General features: G+C 51.4%; 1 protein-coding gene across 1 annotated transcript in view; it reads left to right on the top strand.

Moving 5' to 3' along the window:
• Nucleotides 1-20,005, top strand: part of RAMP1 (receptor activity modifying protein 1) — a 56,701-nt gene extending 36,696 nt beyond the window's left edge. The window contains 6 exon segments of the mRNA XM_017890380.1: nucleotides 19,730-19,773; nucleotides 19,776-19,816; nucleotides 19,818-19,863; nucleotides 19,866-19,886; nucleotides 19,889-19,923; nucleotides 19,925-20,005. Coding sequence (XP_017745869.1) covers nucleotides 19,730-19,773; nucleotides 19,776-19,816; nucleotides 19,818-19,863; nucleotides 19,866-19,886; nucleotides 19,889-19,923; nucleotides 19,925-19,984 — 247 coding nt within the window. The 3' untranslated portion in view covers nucleotides 19,985-20,005.
• The last annotated feature ends 3,446 nt before the right edge of the window (nucleotides 20,006-23,451 follow it).

The raw sequence follows: 23,451 nt of genomic DNA, 5'->3' as shown, positions 1-23,451 counted from the left end.
CTCTCTCCCTCTCTCTCCCTCTCTCTCTCTCTCTCTCTCTCTCTCTCTCTCTCCATTCTTCTCTCGTCTCCCCCACTTCTTCCTTCTCCTCATTGATTGCAATTAATGTTCTAAAACCTACTTTGTCCTTTCTGTCTTCTATGTAATTTGGTTTTTAATTTTTACGCTGTTTTTCTGACAGTTGCACTATTTGCATACTTTCATCAGTAATAAGCCTCGCTCTGATAGGGCTCTTGTTTACTTATCTTTGCAAATAGGTTGTTAATTCAAGCATGTCTTATTTTTAGCATCATTCCCTTTTACATGTTGCCCTTTAAATTCAGGCGATTATTTCAAGTGGGTCCTAGAAATAAGCCATGTGATTAATACATTCTCAGGATTCAACAATTTCTAAGGAGCTCTCTGTCGTCTTTGCAACATGAGTGACAGCTTGGCAAGATAATAAATCTCCAAGGAGCAACTTTGTTCTGTGAAGTTCGTGTAGCTGTTGTTCCATTGTCTCCGGGTGTTTGGGATGTCATCAGAGAAGGCAGAAGGGGTTGTGATTTATGTATATTTTTAAAATCTGACCTCCTCCTTCCTGGCGTGGTTGCTTGCAGTATTCTTTTTAGTTTAAACATTTTGTGAGAACCTGTTTTGCTGATGGCCTCGTTGAGCCTGCAGAGGCTTTGGTGTGCAGAGTGCAGTTTCCTCCTCGGACTGCTTTCTCCAGGACCGGACGCTGACATTCCCCAATAGCTGAGGTTTCCGAACCTGGTTCCTCCAGCCCCTCCTCTAGCCCCTCCGTGCTCCACTGGAATTATTTTTGCCTTCTTTCACTTCTTTGTCATGTCTTGCACTGTTTCTACCTGTACATGTTGCATCCTCTTTCCGGATACATTTTTCCAGATAATCTGTTTTTATTTTCTGCAATGCAAATTCTGCTTTTTACTCTTTCTAAAGTAGTTTCAGCCGGGTGTGGTGGCTCACACCTATAATCCCGGCACTTTGGAAGACCAAGGCAGGTGGATCACTTGAGGTCAGGAGTTTGAGACCAGCATGAACAACATGGCAAAACCACGTCTCTACTGAAAATACAAAAATCAGTCGAGCGTGGTGGCATGCACCTGTAGTCCCAGCTACTCGGAGGCTGAGGCAAGAGAATTGCTTGAACCCAGGAGGTGGAGGTTGCAGTGAGCCAAGATTGCGCCACTGCACTCCATCCTGGGCGACAAGTGCAAGATTTTGTCTCAAAAAAAATAAAATAAAAATAAAAATAGTTTCTTTTCTTTTTTCTTTTTTCTTTTTTGATACAGTCTTCCTCTGTCACCCAGGCTGAAGTGCAGTGGCGTGATCTCAGCTCACTGCAACCCCTGCCTCCCAAGTTCACATGATTCTTGTGCCTCAGCCTCCCTAGAAGCTGGGACTACAGGTGCATGCCACGATGCCCAGCTAATTTTTTGTATTTTTAGTAGAGACAGGGTTTCGCCATGTTGCCCAGGCTGGTCTTGAACTCCTGACCTCAAGTGATCGGCCCACCTTGGCCCTTCAAAGTCTTGGGATTACAGGCATGAGCTGCTTCGCCCGGCCTAAAGTAGTTTTTAATTAGGATAGTGTGGTTTAAACTAATTATACGGCAGTGAATGAGAGTTTCCTTTATCCCCAAGCCTAATGGACATATTAACTCACCTCTTTACAGGGAGGCTGGATTTCTGCCATTGTGGGAAGGAGGCAAGAGGAGCCGGGGGCAGTGCTGGGGTGGGAGCTAGGCCAGGGCGAGGCTGTCTGTGGAAGGGCCCTTTGAGCAGCTCGCAGGCCATATGTCCTCAGACCTGGGGCAGCCAGGACAACCAGGGAATGTTGCTGACAGGCAGCGCCAGCTCCTGAATCCCCCGCCCGAGATAGACCTGGTTGGGGGGTGAGACCCCCCTACCACCCCTCCATCCCAGAAACCAGGCGGGCCTGAGGCTCTGTGGGTCCCCAACACACTTATTTCTTGGCATCTTCACCCTCCTGGTGCACTGTGGCAGTTCCAAGGCCCAGGCTGTGCAGGGCGGCTTTTGAATTGTGGAGAATACCCTGTATGGCTGGAATCTTCTCCCCTGCTTGGGTGAGGGTGGCTCCCCGTGGTGCACAAACACGTTCTGAGACTGAACAGAGGGCCACGGGTTCACAGGAGGTGAGATAAAGCGTTGCCAGCCCTGGGGAACAGGGGTGACCTGTTCCTGCTCCTGTCTGGTTGTGGTTCTCCTTTGACAAGTGAGGTGAAGGCACGTTGGTAGCAGGGTACTCCTCAGGACCCAGATACCTGACTCAGCTCAGCAGCCATTTGCTGAGGACTTAGCAGACACCTGGCCAGTGGTGCCAGCCACTAAGGACCCAGTGCAACAGGACCTCCCCCTCCCTCCTCGAGCCACAGCCCCCCACTACTGTGGCCTCTGGAGCCCCTCGCCCTCCCTTGAGGTCAGCCCTATGGTGGGGATTGTAGAGCGAGTCAGGAGCGAGACAGGAAGCCACGTGTTGCCTGCCTGTGTGGGACTCCCATCCAAAGATGGGGCAGTGCGAGTCACATGCCCACCCCCTGCTGTGCAAAGAGGTCCTATGGGGAGTCATGGGCTCCCATCAGAGAGCGGCATGGTAGTGGCCCTCTGAGGGAGTTCTCACCACGCTGCTGCTGTGAGCCAGGGATCACTGAACCCATTTTAAAAGTGAAAACACCGAGGCTCCGTAATTGCCAACTCCTCGAAGCCCCCACAGTGAACACCCCATGGTGGGATGTTTCCTGGCCTGGCCCTTTCCCCACACTCAGTGTTGCCCTGAGCTCCAAATGTGGTGAGATTAGGGCAGGAGGGCAGCGGTGGCAAGGCTGCCACCCGGATGGAGGCGGCCAGTTGGTGGGATGCCTGTGTAGGGGCCAGCATGATGCAGGGCGCCCCGTGGGTGCGCAGGGTGGATTGTTGAAGGCTCGTGAAGCCCAGCGGGGGGCCCTGCAGAGTCCAGTGGCATCAGGGAGAGAGTGCTTTGGGCCAGCTGGTGCTGAGACCAGGGGTGGGTGGGAGGGCAGAGCCCGTCCAGCCTCCAGGCCAGTGTTGCTTCACAAGGACAGTGCCCCCAGGGTGTTAGTATCCAAATATAGCATCCCGGCTGTCATGCTTAATCCTGAGACTCGGACACATGTCACACCCATGTCCCCATGAGGTGGGAACCCTGGGGCCTGGGCAGGCCTGAGTGTGGTCTCAGCCCCATCACACAGCTGGGCAGCTAGACCCGGGTGTCCCCACAGGGGTCCCAGGACACCTCCCAGGGGTTGTAGCGAGCCCGTGGGGTCACATGCGCCCAGCCCACAGTGGGCACAGCTCGGCAATCTCCCAGCATTCCCTGATCCTCGGACCCTGGGACGCAATGCACCCCCTGCTCAGGCCCAGATGCAGCCAGCATAGGACAGTCTGTGACTTTGCCTGGGACGCCCACTGCATGGTAAAATTGCACTTCATCTGGCAGCCCCAGAGCCAGGGAGCTGCCCAGGACTGTTCTCAGAGGAGGCATTGTGCCCGTCTGCCCACCCGCTGTGGCTGCTCTGTGGGGAGCCTGGCTTGGCAGCCCCCAGGCTGTGTCTGGTGCCAGACCTGGCTGCACATGGAGCCAGGGATGGATTTAGAAAACTCTCGCTTCCTCCTCCCAGCATCGTCAGAGGCGCCCAGATTCCTTCCCAGCCTGGGGCCACCATAGCAGGAGAAGAGGAGGGAAGCAAGGAAGCCAGGCCCAGGGAGGGCCCTGAGTGGAGGAGGCCAAGCAGTCCCCAGCAGACCCCTGGACCGTTCCCCACTCTGCACTGCTGCCTCGGGGACCTCGCCATCACCTCAGCAAGCGCCCTTGTCCATAAGGAGGGGATAAGAACGCCTGCCCTAGGGTCACACTCACTCGGGGAAACAGGTCTTAGTATTTTCTTAGACTTTTTTTGTTTTGTTTTGTTTCGTTTTTAAGGCAGGGTCTCCCTCTGCCGCCTGGACTGGAATGCAGTTGCATGATCTTAGCTCACTGCAGCCTTGACTTCCTGGACTCAAGCAATCCTCCTGACTCAGCCTCCCAAGTAGCTAGGACTACAGGCACACACCACCACTCCTGGCTAACTTTTTAAACTTTGTGTAGAGATGGGGGAGACTTTCTGTATTGCCCAGACTGGTCTGGAACTCCCGGGCTCAAGTGATCCTCCCGCTTTGGCCTCTCCAAGTGCTGGGGTTGCAGTTGTGAGCCACTGCACCCAGCCTCTTAGACTTTTGGACAGCAGAGGGGCCAGGCCTTTAAATGTCCTGGGGGTGTGGTGTGCTGTCCGTGGGGATGGTGGGGTCACCTGCCCCAGCCTCAGTGGGTCCCTTTTTTACATGCCTGCAGCTCACCAGATGCTCCATGTGGCACTCTTAGCTATCACAGGGTGTCCATCAGTCCAGGCAGACCCCAGAGCCCAGCATGCAACCACAGGCACTGCCTGGGCCTCAGCCTCCATCCCAGGAATGGGAAAACCAGCTATACTTCAGGCCAGGAAAGAGGGAGACTGAAAGAGCAGATGACATGGGACAGGACAGAGCCTGAGGCCCAGACAGGCCATGAGCGAGGGGAGGTGAGAATGAGGCCACAGGTGCTCCCGTGTCTGCCTTCTCTGCTCAACATGCAGAGAGGGCTGGCCTTTTTCTCTGGCTTTATTAGCATGCTGTACAGTCACTGCAAGTGTCACAGGAGGAATTATGGCCTCCTCCACAGCAGTGAGAACACTGGGCCCATTTTCATCTATCTTGTCCTGTTTCCTCGAACCCTCCCAAGATTCTTTCTTCAGTGCGTTATTCACATTGTTCCTTTTCCTGCAAGAGAGAGGCCTTTGGCCTCCTTTTCAGCAAGCACCTAGTCACTGGTGAAGCGCAGTATTCAGCTGGTCGCAAAGGTGTGGAATGGAATTAGCTTCCATGATTTGGTGAAGTATTTGCAAGAAGCCTGTGGTGAGGCTTCTTGTTTACAGATCCAAGAGTCTTAGTGGAAACCTCAGAAACACATGCTCACAGCTGCTGTCATCCTTTTTTTGGGGAGGGGGGGTGATTTTTTGTGTGTTTGTTTCTTTTTGTTTTTTTTGAGATGGAGTCTCGCTCTGTCTCCCAGGCTGGAGTGCAGTGGCGCAATCTCGGCTCACTGCAACCTCTACCTCCCGAGTTCAAGCGATTCTCCTGCCTCAGCCTCCTGAGATTACAGGCACACGCCACTACACCCAGCTAATTTTTGTATTTTTAGTAGAGACGGGGTTTCACCGTGTTGGCAAGGCTGGTCTCGAACTCCTGACCTCGTGATCCACCTGCCTCAGCCTCCCAAAATGCTGGGATTACAGGCATGAGCCACCGCGCCCGGCCTTTTTTTAAATTTTTTTTTTTCTTTTTGAAACTGAATCTCACTCTGTCTCCCAGTCTGGAGTGCAGTGGTGCAATTTCGGTTCACTGCAATCTCCACCTCCCCAGTTCAAGTCGTTCTCTTGCCTCAGCCTCCCGAGTAGATGGAACCACAGGCGTGCGCCACCACACCTGGCTAATTTTTGTATTTTTAGTAGAGACAGGGTTTCACCATGTTGGCCAGACTGGTCTCGAACTCCTGACCTCAGGTGATCTGCCCACCTCAGCCTCCCACAGCGCTGGGATTATAGGCTGAACCACCATGCCTGGCCAGATGCTGTAATTCTTTGGAGAGGAATGGAGTTGGCATTTCCCCTTGTGCTCTTGGGAAAATGGCTTTGCTAAGATGTCAGAAGTCCCTGTTAGTACAACTTAAATAGATAAACCATAGTCAGAACCTGGGGAAAATTCCTGTTTAACATATTCATTTGCATGCAATGATGACACTTATTTCAAAGCATTCCTGTCTCCGCAGTGCGGTACGTCAAATGTGTAGGCATCCCTGGGCCGGTACAGGTACATAGGACTTGTAACGCTTGGCCCTTTTCCCTAGTTTGACTGTACTCTCTGACCAGTCTGATTTAGGAAGGGTTTAATAGCACAATATCTGCCTTTCCCGGCATGTGCTGCAAGTCCCAGGGGTATGGGAGCAGCCACTCACCCAGTAGGAGTTCCAGGTGTGCACAGCTGGCTCAGAGCCTGCTGGCCCAGCCCACATTTCCCAGGCCAGCAACAGTGTGCTGAAGTGTTTTTCATCAGTTAACAAGACTTCCTTATACATTTCCCCAGTGTCAAGAAAAACAAAAGGTGCCCAGTTCTCTGCTGCCTCCAGCAGTGCTGGGCAGAAGTGAGACAGGAAGCCAGGCTCCCTACTCACACAGGCAGATGTAGATGGGAAGCTACAGCACATGGGCTTTCATATCCCCAGGGCCTGGGCTGAGGCCTCTTAAAGACAAGCGGGCCCTGCGCTTGCCCACGCCTGACGCACGCCAGGCCACAGCATGGCTCTGTCCACAGAGGAAGTGGCACAGTAAGTGGCCAGCCCCTCCCTGCTTTGGAAAGGTCCCGCTATTCACGGAATCTTGGGTGGGAGCCCTGACACCAAAGGCAGAAACCACAAGGGAGAAGCCAGCCCCGGCCCCCTAAATGCAAAATAAGCCTATTACTGGATGCCATGAAAATGCCCCTGCGTTCCAGTCCTAAATGGGATGCATGCTATTGGTTTGAGAGAGAGATTTTTTTTTCTTTGAGACAGGGTCATGCTCCATTGCCCAGGCTGGAGTGCAGTGGCGCGATCTCTGCTCACTGCAACCTCCGCCTCCCGGGTTCAAGCAATTCTCCTGCCTCAGCCTCCTGAGTAGCTGGGACTATAGGCACACACCTCCACACCCGGCTAATTTTTTGTATTTTAGTAGAGACGGGGTTTCACCGTGTTGCCCAGGCTGGTCGCAAACTCCTGACCTCAGGTGACCCTCCTGCCTCAGCCTCCCAAAGTGCTGGGATTACAGGTGTGAGGCACCACGCCCGGCCGAGAGAGAGATTTTTATCACATTAAGAAAATAGTCTCTTTCTGTGTTTCCAAGGTTATAGCTTTTTTTAAAAAAATCAGAAACGAATGTTGAGTTTTCTCAAATGCCTTCTCAATGTGTACGAAAATGATGGTGTGTTTTCTTCCCATGGTGTATTAAAGTGTGATTTTGTAGTAACAGGTTTAAAGCATTCCTGAGATTAGCCCTCCTTTAAATAAAATATGCTATATGGCTAGATGAAATTTGTTAGCATTGGATAGAGGACTTGAGTGTCTATTCATAGGTAGAAGTGAAGGGCATCGTTCTGTCCGTGTGCGCATGCGCTGAGACACATGTCATGCCATCTTAAGAGGCGTGGGATCAGGGTTTCTTCACTTTTTTAAATGAACTGGGAAGCTCCACATCTTTTTCTTTCACATTAAGAATTTGCAGTGGCTCATGCCTCTCACTCCTGTAATCCCAGCACTTTGGGAGGCTGAGGTGGCATCATTTGAGCCCAAGAGTTTGAGACCAGCCAGAGCAACATAGTGAGACCCTGTCTCAATTAAAAAAAAAAAAAAAAAAAAAAAACTGCCTGGGATCTAGTGCCTTTTGAGACAGCAATTCTTTAATAACATTTTCCATTTTCTTCTTGGAATTCCTCCTTTTAAGTCAATATTTGATAGTTTATAATTTCCCAAAAGTATCCCAATTCACAGAGGATTTTCCAATTTTAACAAACTTTTTTTACACATTAATCCCTTATAATTTTCTTTTCTTTTCTTTTCTTTTCTTTTTTTTTTTTTTTTTTTTTTTATTTGTTTGTTTTTTTGTATTTATTTGTTTGTTTTTTTAGGACAGTGTCTGACTCTGTTGCCCAGGCTAGAGTGCAGTGGCACGATCTCGACTCACTGCAACCTCTGCCTCCTGGCTTCAAGGGATTCTTGTGCCTCAGCCACCCAAGTAACTGGGACTACAGGTGTGTGCCAGCACTCCTGGCTAATTTTGGTATTTTCAGGAGAGATGGGGTTTCACCATGCTGCCCCGGCTGGTCTTGAACTTCTGACCTCAAGTGATCTGCCCACCTTGGCCCCCCAAAGTGCTGGGATTACAGGCGTGAGCCACCGCGTCTGGCCAATATTAGCTTTTAATAATTATTGATGGACAAATTATTTGCCATTTGCAGAGATTTATTCTTTTTAAAAAAAATCTTGCTTTGGATACTTATTTTGTTTATTTTCATTTATTTTTGTTTAATAAGATCATTTACAAATGTTAATTTTTCTCAGAATCCACTTTTGCCCCATTCCATTCATTTGTACACATAGTATCTTGCCATTCTTGTTTCTTAATATTTTGTAATTGAATTTTTAACTTCTCGCATGACTTCAAAATTATGTAAACGATCTTTCATTTCTAAGAATTCCGTTTTTTAAAATATATCCTTTTGTAAAAACTAATTTTTAGTTTTCAGTATTGTAGCCTAAGAATATTGACTTACGATTTATTCTCTGGGGATGTGATGAGTCTCTTTTTGCTGCCTAATATGGACCCAGGGGCCTTGGAAAAGCTGGCTGAGTCTCTGTGGAATGGAACCTTTTTCAGTCACTGCATCAGTTTATGAACATTATTTTTCATAATCATTTCATGCTACTGTTTATCTAGCTAGCCTTGGGAGGTGTGTTTAAGTCCCCCACGATCTTGCGTTCCTGGCAGCTGTGGCCGTCTGTGCGCTGCGGCCTGGTGCTGAGTCTGTTCTAGGTGGAGTATCCTAGACAGCCCCACGGATGGCCCTTCTCACTGGCCTGGGCCGGGTCTGCTGGGAAGCCTGCACCCCTGCTCACCTTCTGTCTGCGTCTCCTGGGCACAGCCCTCTCTCGCTGTCTTCCTTAGCCTTTGTGTCACTTTGCCTTGGAGGTGGCCGCTGTGAGCACAGTAAGTGGGATTTTGGCTCTCACCCTCCCTACCCTGGTGGTATCTGCATTTCTGGTTGTTGAGACCAACAGTGATTCAATAATCACATGAATCCATGGACAGGCACAAAGTAACACACATCTAGGAAGGAAAACCCCACTTTGCTGGGGGAGCCAAATATGATTGAAGCATCCAGAAAGGCCTCTTTGAGGACATGACATTTAAGTGAAGGGTGAGCATAGGGTGGCCCTGTGAAGATGAGGCTGAGAACTTTCCAGGTAAAAGGAACAGCATGTGCAAAGGCCCCGAGGCAGAATGCTGGCCACTGTGGCCAGAATGTGGCTAGCAAGAGGGAGGGGACCCAGGTGAGCAGGGAGTATGGCTAGAATGTGGCCAGCAGGAGGGAGGGGTCCCAGTTGAGCAACCCACACAGAGGCTTCTGAATCCGGGACAGGTGCAATGGTGAGCCCAGAAGGCATGAAGCAGGGGTGGGAAGGTGTGGACGGTGGGTTAGGGCAGGTGCCAGGGTATGGGATGTGACCTGGAGAGCCCGTTGTGGTTGAGCCCAGCATGCAGAGTGGAGGGGAGTGGAGGGATTTGATGGCTGCCCCTGACTAAACTGGAGGAGGCAGAAGAAGGGGTGCATAGATGCCAGGCCTCCACATACTCACTCACTGCAGAAAGGTGGAAGCTGGTATGTGAGTTGTAATAACCCATCCACCAGGACAAGTCACTTCTGCCCCATCCTGGGCACAGTGATGGGGCCTCAGGAGGGGAGGGCACCCTTAAGGGAAGGGGAGCCATGATAACTCAGGGGATAGGCATGGCTTGGGGGCCCTGAGTCACACGTGTTCACAACCAGAAGTGAACGGCCTAGGCTTCAGGTGGAGGAGGGAGAATGGGGAGCTCACAGGTGCAGCCCAACGCCAAGAGAGAAGGAGCGCTTCGCCAGGGATGCCTCTCCTCCCAGGGCTGGGAAGGGCGGGGGGCTTAAGTCAGTGAGGATGCCCCACTGCCACCGGCAGCAAGGCTGGAGTGAGGATGAGGAGGGGCCTGGAGCAAGGACGAGGTGGAAGAGGGAGGGATCAGGAGGAGGAGGAGGGGCTGGGAGGAAGAAGAAGGGGCTGGGAGGAGGAGGGAGGGATCAGGAAGTGGAGGAGGGGCTGGGGATGGGAGGAGAAGGGAGGGTCCAGGAGGAGAGAGGGATCAGGAGGAAGAGGAGGGGCCAGAAGGACAGGGAGATGGAGGAGGGAACAGGAGGACCAGGAGGATGCAGAAGTCCCTGCAGAGGGGGTCGGGGGGACAGAGCAAGGAGGAAAGTGGGGTCCTGCCCCCAGGGCCCACTCTGCACCCCACTCACCCTCCCACAGGGCCCCTTCCTGCCTCAGAGTTGTATCCCGCAGGGCCCCCAATTCCACACAGGAGGCCACTGAGACTGGAGAGGCCCAGTGCCCTGTCCCCGCTCCCTGTCTGCACTGCACGCCTGCCCTGTGAGCCACTGTCACCAGAGGGTCCCAGCCCTACCTGCATATCAGAGCCTTCTGGTGGGAAGACCCAGGCTGCCCCAGACACCAGGTGCGGTGGCTGCACATGCAGTAACGTCAACATCTGGTTTCCTGTGAGCCTTCCTGCTAAAATGAGCTGTTAAATATAATTATAAAAAGTATGTATGCTCAAGGTAGAAAACCCAGAAAATCCAAACAAGTTGAGAGAAAAGTCCTTTGTGTTATCACCATTCTGGTGAGGATCACCCCTGTAACATTCTGGTGTGTCCCCTTCCCATGTGGACCATTTTACCCCAACCCAGGCTGTTTATGGTATCTGGTCTAACCTGCTGCTGCTTTTTAAAACTATTTATTTATTTAGCAGAGAAACTGGGTCTCACTATGTTGCCCAGGCTGGTCTTGAACTCCTGGCCTCAAGCGATCCTCCTGCCTCAGCCTCCCAAAGTGCTGGGATCACAGGCATGAGAGCTGTTCTTTTGCCCAGCTTTAGAACATAAATAGTTTTCTACGTCTTAAAATTTTCTTCCTAAATATAATTTTAACAGCTACATAACAGAGCCGCTCATAAATAATTTCTGTGACCACTGTCCTGTTGTTTGCTGTTTTTCATAATTATAAATCTGCAGTGGACACCTTCTTAGATCACTGTTATCTATATTTCACATTATTAATTCAGGATAAACCCCAGTAATGGAATTACGGGGTCAAGAGGCATCTATGAGTTTGACATTATTGATACATATTGCCACATTGTATTTCAGAAAAATTGTACCAGTTTATCTTCTGTGAGGAATGCTGTGAGCGCTTGCCTCAGTGTCCTACACCTTCACTAGCATTCAGCATTTCTTTCTTTTGAGACAGGGTCTCACTCTGTTGCCCAGGCTGGAGTGCAGTGGCAGGAACACAGCTCACTGCAGCCTCAATCTCCCACCTCCCTGGGCTCATGTGATCCTCTGACCTAAGCCTCCCAACTAGCTGGGACTACAGGTGCACGCCATAAGGCAAATTTTTGTATTTTTTTGTAGAGACAAGGTCTCACTGTGTTGCCCACACTGGTCTCAAACTCCTAGGCTCAAGCAATCCTCCGGCCCAGGCCTCCCACAGTGCCGGGGTTTCACGTATGAGCCACCGCGCCCAGCCTAGCATTCTCATCTGTAAGAGGAGCGCCGTCTGGATGTGTGGTCTTCCATTTCACATGCCTGGTAGTCATTTGTATTTCTAGAAGAAACAGTGATTTAAATGCCTCATAGGGATTCCTCTCTGTTTTGTAGCCACCCGTACACCGCCCTATCTGAATCCCTACCCCATGTCTGCCTGGCATTGGGACAGGCTCCCTGAGCCAGCCTCAAGTGGCTCACCCACGCTGGCTGTCAGGATACATGGGGTGGCACCTCCCGCCCCAGCAGGTAATGAAAGCTGCTGGAAGCCACCAGGCTGAATCCTCCAGGGTAGAGGGAGGCAAATACTGATGCAGATAAAGTGAACTGAGGCTGGGTGTGGTGGCTTATGCCTGTAATCCCAGCACTTTGGGAGGCCAAGGCGGACAGGTCGCTTGAGCCCAGGAATTTGAGATCAGCGTGGCCAACATGGTGAAACCCTGTCTGTACTAAATAAATTAAATAAATAAATAAATAAATAAATAAATAAATAAATAAAAGTTTGCCAGGTGTGGTGGTGCACACCTGTAATCCCAGCTATTCTGGAGGGTGAGGCAAGAGGATCACCTGAACCCGGGAGGCAGAGGTTGCAGTGAGCCAAGATCATGCCACACTGCAGTCCAGCCCAAGCAACAGAGCAAAACCCTGTCTAAAATAAATAAATAAATTGTAAAAAGTGAATTTAAAGCCAAAAGTGGTTTCCCCTCAGATTTTCTGATGATTTAGACACACATTGCCTGGTCACCTTTTGCTTAAGTATAAATTCAAAAAGGATGAGAAATGTATACTTCATGAGCCAATCGAGTGAGGACCTGTCTCTTCATCTTAATAGGAGACTAAGGCTTGAACAAGCAAATGAGGTCTCCAGGATCACTCTGGGTAAGAGGTGGAACTGGGATTTGAACCCAGGTCTGTGGGTGACAGGGCCCAGGCTCTGATATTTCACATTAGGGCCAGCCAGGGGTAGCTGGGGGACAACTGCAACCTCAGGGTGTCCCCAGAGTAGACGACTCACTTGTGACCATCAGCGATCACACTTTCTTACCAGCAGGTACACCACCATGAACTGTGGTGCCGGGCCTTGACGTAGGACCCAGATATGCTGGAAACTCCCGCCATAGGATTCAGGAACATTCCGAGCAAAGTTTGCTTCGAGCCCCAGAATAGAAAGTCCTAGCCAAAAAAGGATAATTGCTCAGTGACATGAGAACTGAAACTTTCGGGAGTTCGAGTCAGGGTGTATTTTTCATGACTATTTTGGGTCCTTCAGTCAGTTCTATGTTCTGTTGGGCAGAAGAATGTACTCTGAGGGGAATTTTTTTTATCACATCCTCACTGACGGAGCTCACAACATTTATTGAAAGTTTCAGCTGTCACTTCTGTATAAATAAACAGGATGAAGTGGGCAGCCAACAGCACATTAGAGATATTTTTAGACGTGGGTGGCGCTGCAATCCAGAAGGCTAACATATCAAGGAGAGAGTGCCTGGTCCCAGAATAGCCCACCCACACACGGCCCTATCTGCCTCAGCATGGCCTCAGCGTGGGTTCTGTGGTGGCGTGGCTTCCTGCATCCGCTCCTTCCTGTTCTGTTTGGCCGGTGCAGAGATGGCAATAGCTCCTCCAAAAAATGCCACAGCTCCGCGCCTCAGAGGACAGGGGGCAGTGTTCAGGATCATGTATCACTGGATCTGCAGAACACCAAAACCTAAACTGCCTGTGGGTTTGGAGGGTCTGAGATATGGGACAGGATCATCATTCAAAGCAGCATTCACTGGGCAGATGCAGTGACTCACGCCTGTAATCCCAGCACTTTGGGAGGCCAAGGCAGGTGGATCACCTGAGGTCAGGAGTTTGAGACCAGCCTGGCCAACATAGTGAAACCCCGTCTCTACTAAAAATACAAAAATTAGCCAGGTGTGGTGGACCGTGTCTGTAGTCCTAGCTACTCTAGAGGCTGAGGCAGGAGAATCGCTTGAACCCAGGAGGTGGAGGTTGCAGTCAGCTGAGATTACACCACTGCACTCCAGCCTAGGTGAGAGAGCGAGACTCAGTCAAAAAAAAAAAAAAAAAAGAGGCAGCATTCTTACTGTTTAGCCCTGTAGCTGAGAAGCCTAGACTTGGTTTTCAGCAACAATAACACGTCTAACATTTACCGTGGACCAGCCACATAACGTATTCATTTGTTTTTTTCCCCACGATGAGACTCAGACTGTCACGACTTCCTGTGGCTTTTTCCACTTCTGTTTTCTTCTTGAAACATGAGTCCTTGCTCACCTGGAAAGACCACATACCCCAATGCCCACAGGCAGGGCACACCCTCTGCTGCCTGTCCCTCCTCATGCCTCATCTACTAGGCCTCTTGCATGGGCTAAGGGAGGCGTTGTGCACTGAGGGCAGTGACCTAGAGGGCGGCCAGGGAGGAAAAACAGTGACCGTATGATAGGGCTGGGGTAGAGGGGCACTGGGATGCTGGAGAGGCCCCTACTTTTTCTGTATAGCCTCTTAAAGCCCCCGAGGGTCTCCTCACATTTGATTTATGACCTCTGATCCATTTACTCACTGTCTAGATTAAGTATAAGGAAAAGTATCCTTCTATTACCTTCATTTTCACTGTTTTTGGAGCCCGTCATCTATTCATGTGGATCTCAAATTCTTTCTTATGACTGAAGAACTTTCTTTGACATTTCTTGTAGCACAGGTCTGCTGGCAATGAATCCCGTCAGCTTCTTTTTTCTCAAAAGGTTCTTATATCAACCTCTTTTTTTGTTGTTTTGTTTTGTTTTGTTTTCTTCAAGACAGTCTTGCTCTGTCACCCAGGCTGGAGTGTAATGGCCTGATCTCAACTCACTGCAACCTCTGCCTCCCAGGTTCAAGTAATTCTCCTGCCTCAGCCTTCTCAGTAGCTGGGATTACAGGTGTCCGCCACCACACCCAGCTGATTTTTGTATTTTTAGTAGAGGCGAGGTTTCACCATGTTAGCCAGGCTGGTCTCTAACTCCTGACCTCAAGTGATCCGCTTGCCTCAGCCTCCCAAAGTGCTGGAATTACAGGTGTGAGCCAATGTGCCCAGCCTCAACCTCATTTTCAAAAGGTATTTTTTTCTAGGTATAGAATTCCTAGAATATAGAAAATTCCTAGGTGTAGAAAACAAGAATGTGTTTCCCCTCCCCCCAACCCCTAATACTTTCAAGATGTTGCCCATTGTCTTCCCGCAGGACAAGCCTCTGATAAGAAATTAAGAAATCTGCTATAACTCACTGTTCTTCTGTATGCCTTTTTTCCTCTGACTTCAAGATTTCTTCCTTTTTCTTTGGTGTTCAGCAGTTGGACTTCGATGTGTCTATGTGGTTGTTTGCTATTGTAGCTGCTTTGTTTTCTGTCCTGTTTTAGGTTCTCTAAGCTTCTTGGATCTGCAGTTTTATGTCTTTCATCATTTTTTTAAAAGCCTCAGCCATTACCTCTTCAAATATTTCTTCTGCTCCATTCCCTCTCCTCCTTCTGGGACTCTAACATTATGAGTTGAGGTTGATGTCATTTACAGGATTGTCATGTTACGCAGGTCTTGGATGCTCTAGTCTTCCCCCACTTTTTTTTTCTCTTTGTGTTTCAGTTTGGTTAATTTCTACTGACATATCTTCAATTTCTCTCTTTCCTCAGTCTTCGTGTCTGCTGATGGGCCCATTGAAGGAATTCTCTCTGATGCTATGTCTTTTTATTTCTAGCAACTGTCTTTGACTTTGAGTTTCCACCTCTCTGCTTAAATTCTTCATCTGTTCATGCATATTGTCTACCCTTTCCACTAGACCCATTATCATCTAGCCATTCTAACATACCTGTCTGACATCTAGGTCATCTCTGAGTCTAATTCCATTCATTGTTTTGCCTCTTGGCAATGGATTGGTTGTTTTTTGTTACTTCTGAACAAAAAAAATATATAATTTTTATTGAATACTGAACATTCATGTATAGAACAGAGGTGACTACAGTCAATAGTATTTACATGTGGAAATGGGTAAGCCTCTTCTGTCAGACTGTTAATGTGGGATTTTAGTCAATCTTGTTAGGAATTGAACTGGGTTTGGGATTTGTCATTGTTATGGTTATCTTCAATGTACCATAGGCCTCAAGTACCTCTAGCAATGAGCTGCCATTGCCTTGTGCCCAGGGTTGGGACTAGGGCACTGGAGGAGATTTCTCAGTGTGGTGCCCCACCCTCTGCTTTCAGCTTTCTCTTGCCTGCCTGTGCTGCAGCATGGATCTCGCCCCACTTTCTCTTGGCAGTAGATAGGTACTGCTTGTTATTCTATACCAAGGTTATGTTCAAAGGCTTGGGGAGGGTTCTCTGTGTCCTGATCCAGCCTCAGTTTAGACAGGCCCTTCCCTGTGCCCTTTGCCTCAGAATTCCTACCCCTTTTTCCTGTGGCAGACAAACTCTGCTGGGGTCTTGGGTGCGACTGTCCTGTCCCTTCCCCGGCGAGAAGAGATCACTGTTTTTTGTTTTTGTTGTTTTGAGACAAAGTCTTAGTTTTGCTCTGTCACCCAGGCTCAAGTGCAGTGACGTGATCTCAGCTCACTGCAACCTCCACCTCCCGGGTTCAAGCGATTCTCTTGCCTCAGTCTCCTGAGTAGCTGGGATTACAGGCACCCGCCACTGCACCCAGCTAATTTTTGTATTTTTAGTAGAGACAGGGTTTCACCATCTTGGCCAGGCTGGTCTCAAACTCCTGACCTTGTGATCCACTAGGCTCGGCCTCCCAAAGTGCTGGGATTACAGGCATAAGCCACCATGCCCAGCCAAGGCCTCTGTTTTGTATGGTGCAGGATCCTAGGCCAGGATGGTTTCCTGGTGCCCTTCCAAAGAAAAAGAGTTCCTTCCTATCCTTCCACCAGCCATGGTGTGTCTTTGCCTGTGCCCTGGGGTGACAGGCTGTGCTGTTCCTCCCTCAGCAGCCTAAGAAATCTGCTTCCCAGGAGAGAAGAGTCTGGGATGGTAGAAAGGGCTTTGAGCCTGTTCCTACCCTGGTTGCAGCCCTGGTGGTACAACTGCCACGGCAAGCCTGGCATCACACTGGCATCATGGGTACGGGGGTGAAGGGGACTTGACAACTGCCCTAGAGGCACTCAGGCTGCCCCTATGGGGCAAGGGCTCATTCAAGGCTTACTGGCTTATGGATGCCCACTGTGGCCTCAACCCCCAGTGAGTGCGACTTGGACCCAGACAAGGAAGTGTCCAAGCTGTGGCCAGATTTGGCCACCAAAGGCGAGGGACAGTGGTGAGGTGTGAGACCTGTGCAGTCACACCCTGGCCCTCTCACCTGGAAGCCCTCCAGTCTTCCCAAACCTCTGTTTCCCTGTCTATAAAACAATGGGTAACAGTGGTCCCCAAGCGTGAGCGAGATCACACACAGGCCCTGCTGAGCCTGTGCCTATCATGCAGGGGCACCCAGTGGATCTTCATGATAACAGCAGTTATCATGGAATGGTGACAACAGTGAATGCCACCAAGACCCCTCAGGCAGTCAGTCCCTGAGAACAGGCTCTGAGCCCCATGCAACACCAGAGGGGCCTTTCTTCCTGAGTCTCGGGGCTGTTTTGTGAAGCAGGGGGTTGGGAGTTGGGGGAAATGCAGGGCTGGAGGCAGAATGATCTGGCGTGGTCTGGGTTCTACCCATGGCCAGTGCTGTCTCAGAGCCTCAGTTTCCTCTGCTGGAAGAGGCACTTGGCACCCATGTACTGGGTTGGAAGATGACACGGAAAAGCACCGATGGCTGAGTCCACTTGGGTTTTGTCCACTTCATTTCAAAGGGCAGCCTGTGGCCTACAAACCCCTGTCTATGGGAAAAGTTGTTCAGAAACAGATGGCGTTTGCTCTCCCCAGAGAACCCTGGGGGAGCAGAGTCCTGAGAGCACCTAAGGGGCAGGGTGGGAATGAGCTCATCTGCTGCGACTTTGAGGGTTAGAATTCCTGGAGCAGAGGGGACTCTGCAATGGCTGCTCTCCAAGCCAAGCCCAAGGAACACCCCAATGGCACACCCTCTGCCCATGCCCCCCGGGCCTCTGGCTCAGCACAGCCACCTCCACTCCCTTCCCTCTAGCCTAGTGGCAGCCATAACTGTGGGTAAAGGCACCTGTAGCCATGGCAGGATAGGGTCAGGGGCCCTGTGGTGAAGTCCACACACACAGTCACACACACAGAATAACACAGTCACACACAGAATAACACAGTCACACCCGCACAGTCACACACACACAGAATAACACAGTCACACCTGCATACACAGTCACACACACAGAATAACACAGTCACACCCCTGCACACACCAGGCTTCACACACCAGAACTAATACCACTTCCACACCCCACACACACGGCGTACCACCAGAATAACCCCCACAGCTCCACACCACTCAACCCACTACAACTCAATAACAGTACCACACACCAAGGACACCACCACACCGGACTACACCACCGTTACCAAACCCACCAGAAACATACCAAGTTACCACTCACAGGGACTACACACACACAGAGTAAACCAGTCCACCACACAGAGAATAGCACAGTAACAGTCAGAATAACTGTTACACAGTCACCACACCAGAATAACACCACACAATCACACACAGAGAATAACACAGTCACAGTCACACAGAATAACCAGTGTACACAGTCACACATAGAAGCTGTCTCACACACACAGAATAACAGTCACACACAGACGAATAACAGCTCACACCCACAGTCACAACCACGGATAAACAGTTACAGTATAACATATAGTCCCACACACCACAGTAACATAGAATTCAGTCACACGCAGAGAATAACAGTTACACACAGTCACACAGAACACATCACCACAGTTACACACAGGAATAATAGTCACACAGAATAGCACAGCTATTCACGATACAGGTTCACCAACCAGGGAATAACAGTCCACCCACAGAATAACAGTAACACACAGTCAACACACAGAAAATAGTCACACACCACAGTTCACAGAAAACAGTCTCACACACACATGCACACAGTCACAAGAGCAACACACAGTCACACACAGTCACACACACACCATAACGCAGTCTACACACAATCACAGAGGCGATAACCACGTCACGATGCCAGATAATACCACGTTACACAGTCACATAGTCACAGAGAATAACAGTAACCACACCACATGTCACACAGAAACATATCACACAACCACAGTCACATATAGCAATACTACACCAGTCACACAGAGACAATGCTCACCACAGAGTCACACAAGCAGACATAACAGGTCACAGTCACACACAGAATTAATACACGTTACACAGCAGAACTAAGTCACCACATCACACACACAGAATAACACCAGTTCACCCACACCACACGAACTAACAGTCAACATCAACACAGAATCAGACACACACAGTCACACAGAACAATAGCCACACAAACTAGCCAGTCACACCAGCACTCATAACCCTGTCCATACAGTGAATAAACAAGTACAGTCACACAGCAATAACCACCTGCTCACAGTGCAATACAGTCACACAGTCACACAGAACTAACACTGCTCACAAAGTGACATACACACAGTCACACCACACAGCTCACACAGAGAATAATAGTCCATACAGTAATAACACACACACAGTCACACAGAGAACAACCATCCATGCAGTGAATCAACAGGTCACATACACAGTCACCACAGACGAACTTAACACTGTCCATACAGTGAATAACAGTCACACCAGTTCATCACACAGAATAACAGTCTACACATAGTCACACACCTCACACATCAAAGAATTACACGGTTACTGTCACATACAGAATCAACAGGTCACACACAGATGCGACCCACCACGCCCGTTGCACCTTGCCTGGCGGTGGCAGAGGAGCTCGGTGGCGAGCAACGCCGGGGCAGAGGTCGCAGGCTTCATTGCCACCCACGCCTGGGTCCGTCCTTCTGCGTGCAGACAGAGCTGCTGAGAGGCCCCACAGCCACGCCAGGCTTCCTCGCACCACGGCCCCGCCAGCAGGTGCCTGGAGTCCCCCCTGGAGCCGTTCGGACCTGCCCCCTGGATCCAGGCACTGCTCGGCTACCGGCTTTTCCAAGCCAAGCTCCAGGGCCCGCCCGTGAGGGGCCCACTTGCAGCACCCTGGCTGGGGTCCCGCGGTTGGTTCCCCTGCTCTGCCCAGGGTCTCACCACCTCCTCTCACATCCACAGGAGCTACAGGGAGCTGGCCGACTGCACCTGGCACATGGCGAGAACTAGTCTGCTTCATGGCCCAACGCAGAGGTGGACAGGTTCTTCGCTGGCAGTTGCACAGCACTACTTCAGGGCCTGCCCCATCTCAGGCAGGCCGTGCGGGACCCGCCTAGCAGCGCCTCTACCCCTTCATCGTGGTCCCCATCACGGTGGACCCTGCTGGTGACGGCACTGGTGTTCTGGCAGAGCAAGCACACAGAGGGCATCGTGTAGGCAGGGCCCAGGCTGCTGTGCACCCAGGCTGCAGGTGAGGCCAGGCAGGGCCTGGCCGGGGGCAGCTTCTGATCCTTGGGGACAGAGGCAGGCCCACAATACCCCTCTGCTTCCAACAAGGAAGAGCTCACCAGGAGTCCAAAGTAGTCAAGGCTGCTGGCATTGAAGCTGGAAACCCCCCAGCTGCTGGAGGCCACCTGCCGCCCTGAGGGACACTGGTCAGGGACGGACCCCAACCTTACCTCTGGAAAGCGTCCCAACCAGGTGCCTTACCCCCATAGCCACATTTGTGGAGAGTGGTTGTGATAAAAGGATGTTCTTGAACTTGAAGAGTCATTACCTCTGAGTACCCATCGACTGGAGAAGGGTGGAGGAACCCGAGGCCCTGTGGACTTCGTTTCCTCTGACAGGAGGAATCAGGGGCCTTTGCTCCTGGGGTGACGATTGGAGGCATACTGAGTGCACTGAGGTGCTCCTGGGATTCTGGGGCCCCTTGCTGCCCCCCGGCCCACACCACGAAATCAACACCCAGTCCACACCCCACACCACACGGCAGTAAGTTCACCACCCGCCCACAAGTCACACACACAGAAGTAACACCAGTCACACCCACACCTCACACAGTCACACACACCAGCAATAACAGTCACACCCACACCAGCTCCACCCCACACACCAGCTCACACCACACAGAGCTAACACAGTCACCCCACACACACTGACACACAGTAACACGTCACACCTGGCACACAGTCACACAGAATAACATCACACTCACCACACAACTGTCACACCACAGTTAACCACAGTCAACACCCATGCAGTCACTACACACAGAATAACACAGTCACACGCGCACCACAGTCACACACACAGAATTAACCACAGTCCACCCACACACACAGCACACACAGAATAAACAGTCACACCTGGCACAACAGTCACACACAGAATACACAGTCACCACCCACCACAGTCACACAGATTAACACAGTTCACCACCTTGCACCATCACAGTCACACACAGTTCACACACTAGTCACTACCACACACAGTTCCACAACATCAAGAGTAACAGTCACACCCACACAGTCACTACACACAGAATTAACAAGGTCACACCCAACACACACAGTCACACAGAATAACACAGTTCATCACCTGCTACACAACAGTCACACCACAGAGAACAGTCACACCCACACAGTCACACCTAGAATATAATCACAGTCACCCAAACCCATGCACTTGTCAACTACACACACATAACAGGTCACACCTGCCACACACAGTCACATCTGCACACACCAGGGCTGGATACACTGAGATCACAGACCAGGAAGGGCTGGGCCCCTCCCCACAGATACCTGGGGCCTCAGATGCAGGCTCTTCCTGTCTGTCCCCAAGGCATCACCGGGCTTGGCCTTCTGTCCCTCACCTCCCTGCACCCCATCCACACTTCTGCCCATGTCCCCACCTGTAGCTGGGCTTCCAGAAGGTCCTGGCTCCCCAAAGGAGCCCCTCCATGGTCCCTCCTGGGTGTCCTCTGAGTTCAGACCCCTCCTCTCGGGCCCCTGCAGCCCCAGGACCTGTCCCTTCTGCAGTGACTGAGAAGAGTGTCCACTCCCTCATCACCTTCGACTTGGCCTCTCCCTCTGCCCCACATGACAGCCCCATCCAAACACGCAGCCAGTGCCGTGGCCTTGTAGTTTCAGCTTCAGCACACCACAGCCACGTGGGGCCACCCACCGCCCGGCCTGGGCTGAGGCCATCATACGCCAGGCAGCTCATCACAGCAGCCTCCCCACACAGAGCCCCTGAGCCTCCTCCTGGGTGTTGCAGTCCCCACCCCACCCCACAAGGTGCACCCAAACCTCCCCACCCAACCAGTCCCAAGAGGCATCCCCAGCCTAAGAGACCAGAAGGAGCCCCGAGTGGCTTCTCGGCTTCTCCAGCAGAACCATGGCTGTGGTGTGGGCCCGTTTTCCCCAGAGGAGCAGGTGTGGCTGTGCCTTCCACTGGGTTAGGAGAGGAACCCAGGGTTGCTGACAGTGGGCGGTGGCCTCAGGGGCTGATCCTCATCTCTGTGTTGTTGGGAACCGCCGGGACTCCACTGTCCATGACCCAGTCTCAGCCTTGGGCCCTCAGTGAGGGTCTGGTCAGTCTACTGCGCCAGGTCCCAGCTTCCTCCGCTTCTAGGATGTGACCGTCTATGAGTAGAGAAGCCGAGGGTGCCCTAGGGCCAGTGGTTTGGGGCCACAAGGAAAGAATAAGTATGACAAGAACAGCAGTAGAGTTTGCGTGAGCCGGGCACTGCACTGTGAACTTGTATTTATGAAACTCTCAGAGAAGCCCCTTGAGGGAGGGCCTGTCCTTGTCCCCATTTCACAGAAGAGGAAAACAGAGTTCAAGTCACTTGCCCGAGTTCCCTCAGAAATCTGTCCAGTAAGATTCCTTGAGATACTTCAATACACAGGACAGATGAAGGCAAAGAGGGGCCGGGATGCGCCTCCCCTTCTCTCCTCTATTCCCCCCTCAGCTTCTCCCCACCTGCCCCTGGGCCACAGTGGGGCCCTGCCTCACCCCTGTGTTCACAAGCTGGCCTTTCCTGAGAGGCCTCAGTGAGGGCGAGGAGACAGGAGGTGGGAGCTTCTCACACAATTTTGACCTGCGGTACTGACAGCATCTCTCAGACAAACTGCAGCTGGGCCAACCTGGTTGGGGTGCTGTGCTGGGACCTGAGTCAGGGACCACCGGAGGAGGTGGCCCTTGAGCCGCCCTGGAGCCCGGGGCCATGGCTGGGTCGGTCGGCTAGGCAGGCCTGGGAGCTTCTGGTGGAGTCCTCCCACATGGGACTGGGGAAAAGAGGGATTCATTGAAAATTACCACCAAAACAGCACCTACAGGGATGGCCCACAGGTCCATTCCAGGAACATTATCAGTGAAGCCAGGCTGGGGCTGTCCTCTTACCAGTAAGCATTTGTCACCTTAGTTGACCATGCTTTTAAGACACTGTCCAGTCCACAACATTCGCTCTGCCATCTCCACTTCCAGAAATCTCACCCCTCCCTGGGATCCAGGGACCCCTGAGCCCTCAGCCAGCTCTTCCTCCACCTGCCTCCTTTCCTAAGGCCCCAGTCGTAACCCACCTGTACTCTTACATCACAAACTGGTTATGAGAGCTGGAAGAAAATGGGACAATTGTCTCGGCTCATCCCCACTTCTCCCCAGAAAGCCAGGGAGCCCTGAGGACCCTAGTGGCTAGCCCAAGGTTACACCGCCAGTGGCAGAGCCCCAGACCCTGGCTCCAGCAGCCCCGCAGCCCCAGGCCCCAGGTGGGGTGCAGAGCCCACTGCTTTACCCAGGGCTGAGCTGCACACGCAGAATCCTTCCAGAATCCATTTTAAGGCTGTGGCATCTTCAAGGACAAGGGCCCCTCCCCTTGCCATGTGTTTTGCCAGCTGTGT

The sequence above is a fragment of the Rhinopithecus bieti genome, unplaced genomic scaffold (assembly GCF_001698545.2).
Source record: "Rhinopithecus bieti isolate Rb0 unplaced genomic scaffold, ASM169854v2 scaffold_19482, whole genome shotgun sequence".
Lineage (NCBI taxonomy): Eukaryota > Metazoa > Chordata > Mammalia > Primates > Cercopithecidae > Rhinopithecus > Rhinopithecus bieti.
Note: the sequence above shows the minus strand (reverse complement) of the source record. Positions and strands in the feature narration are given on the sequence as shown.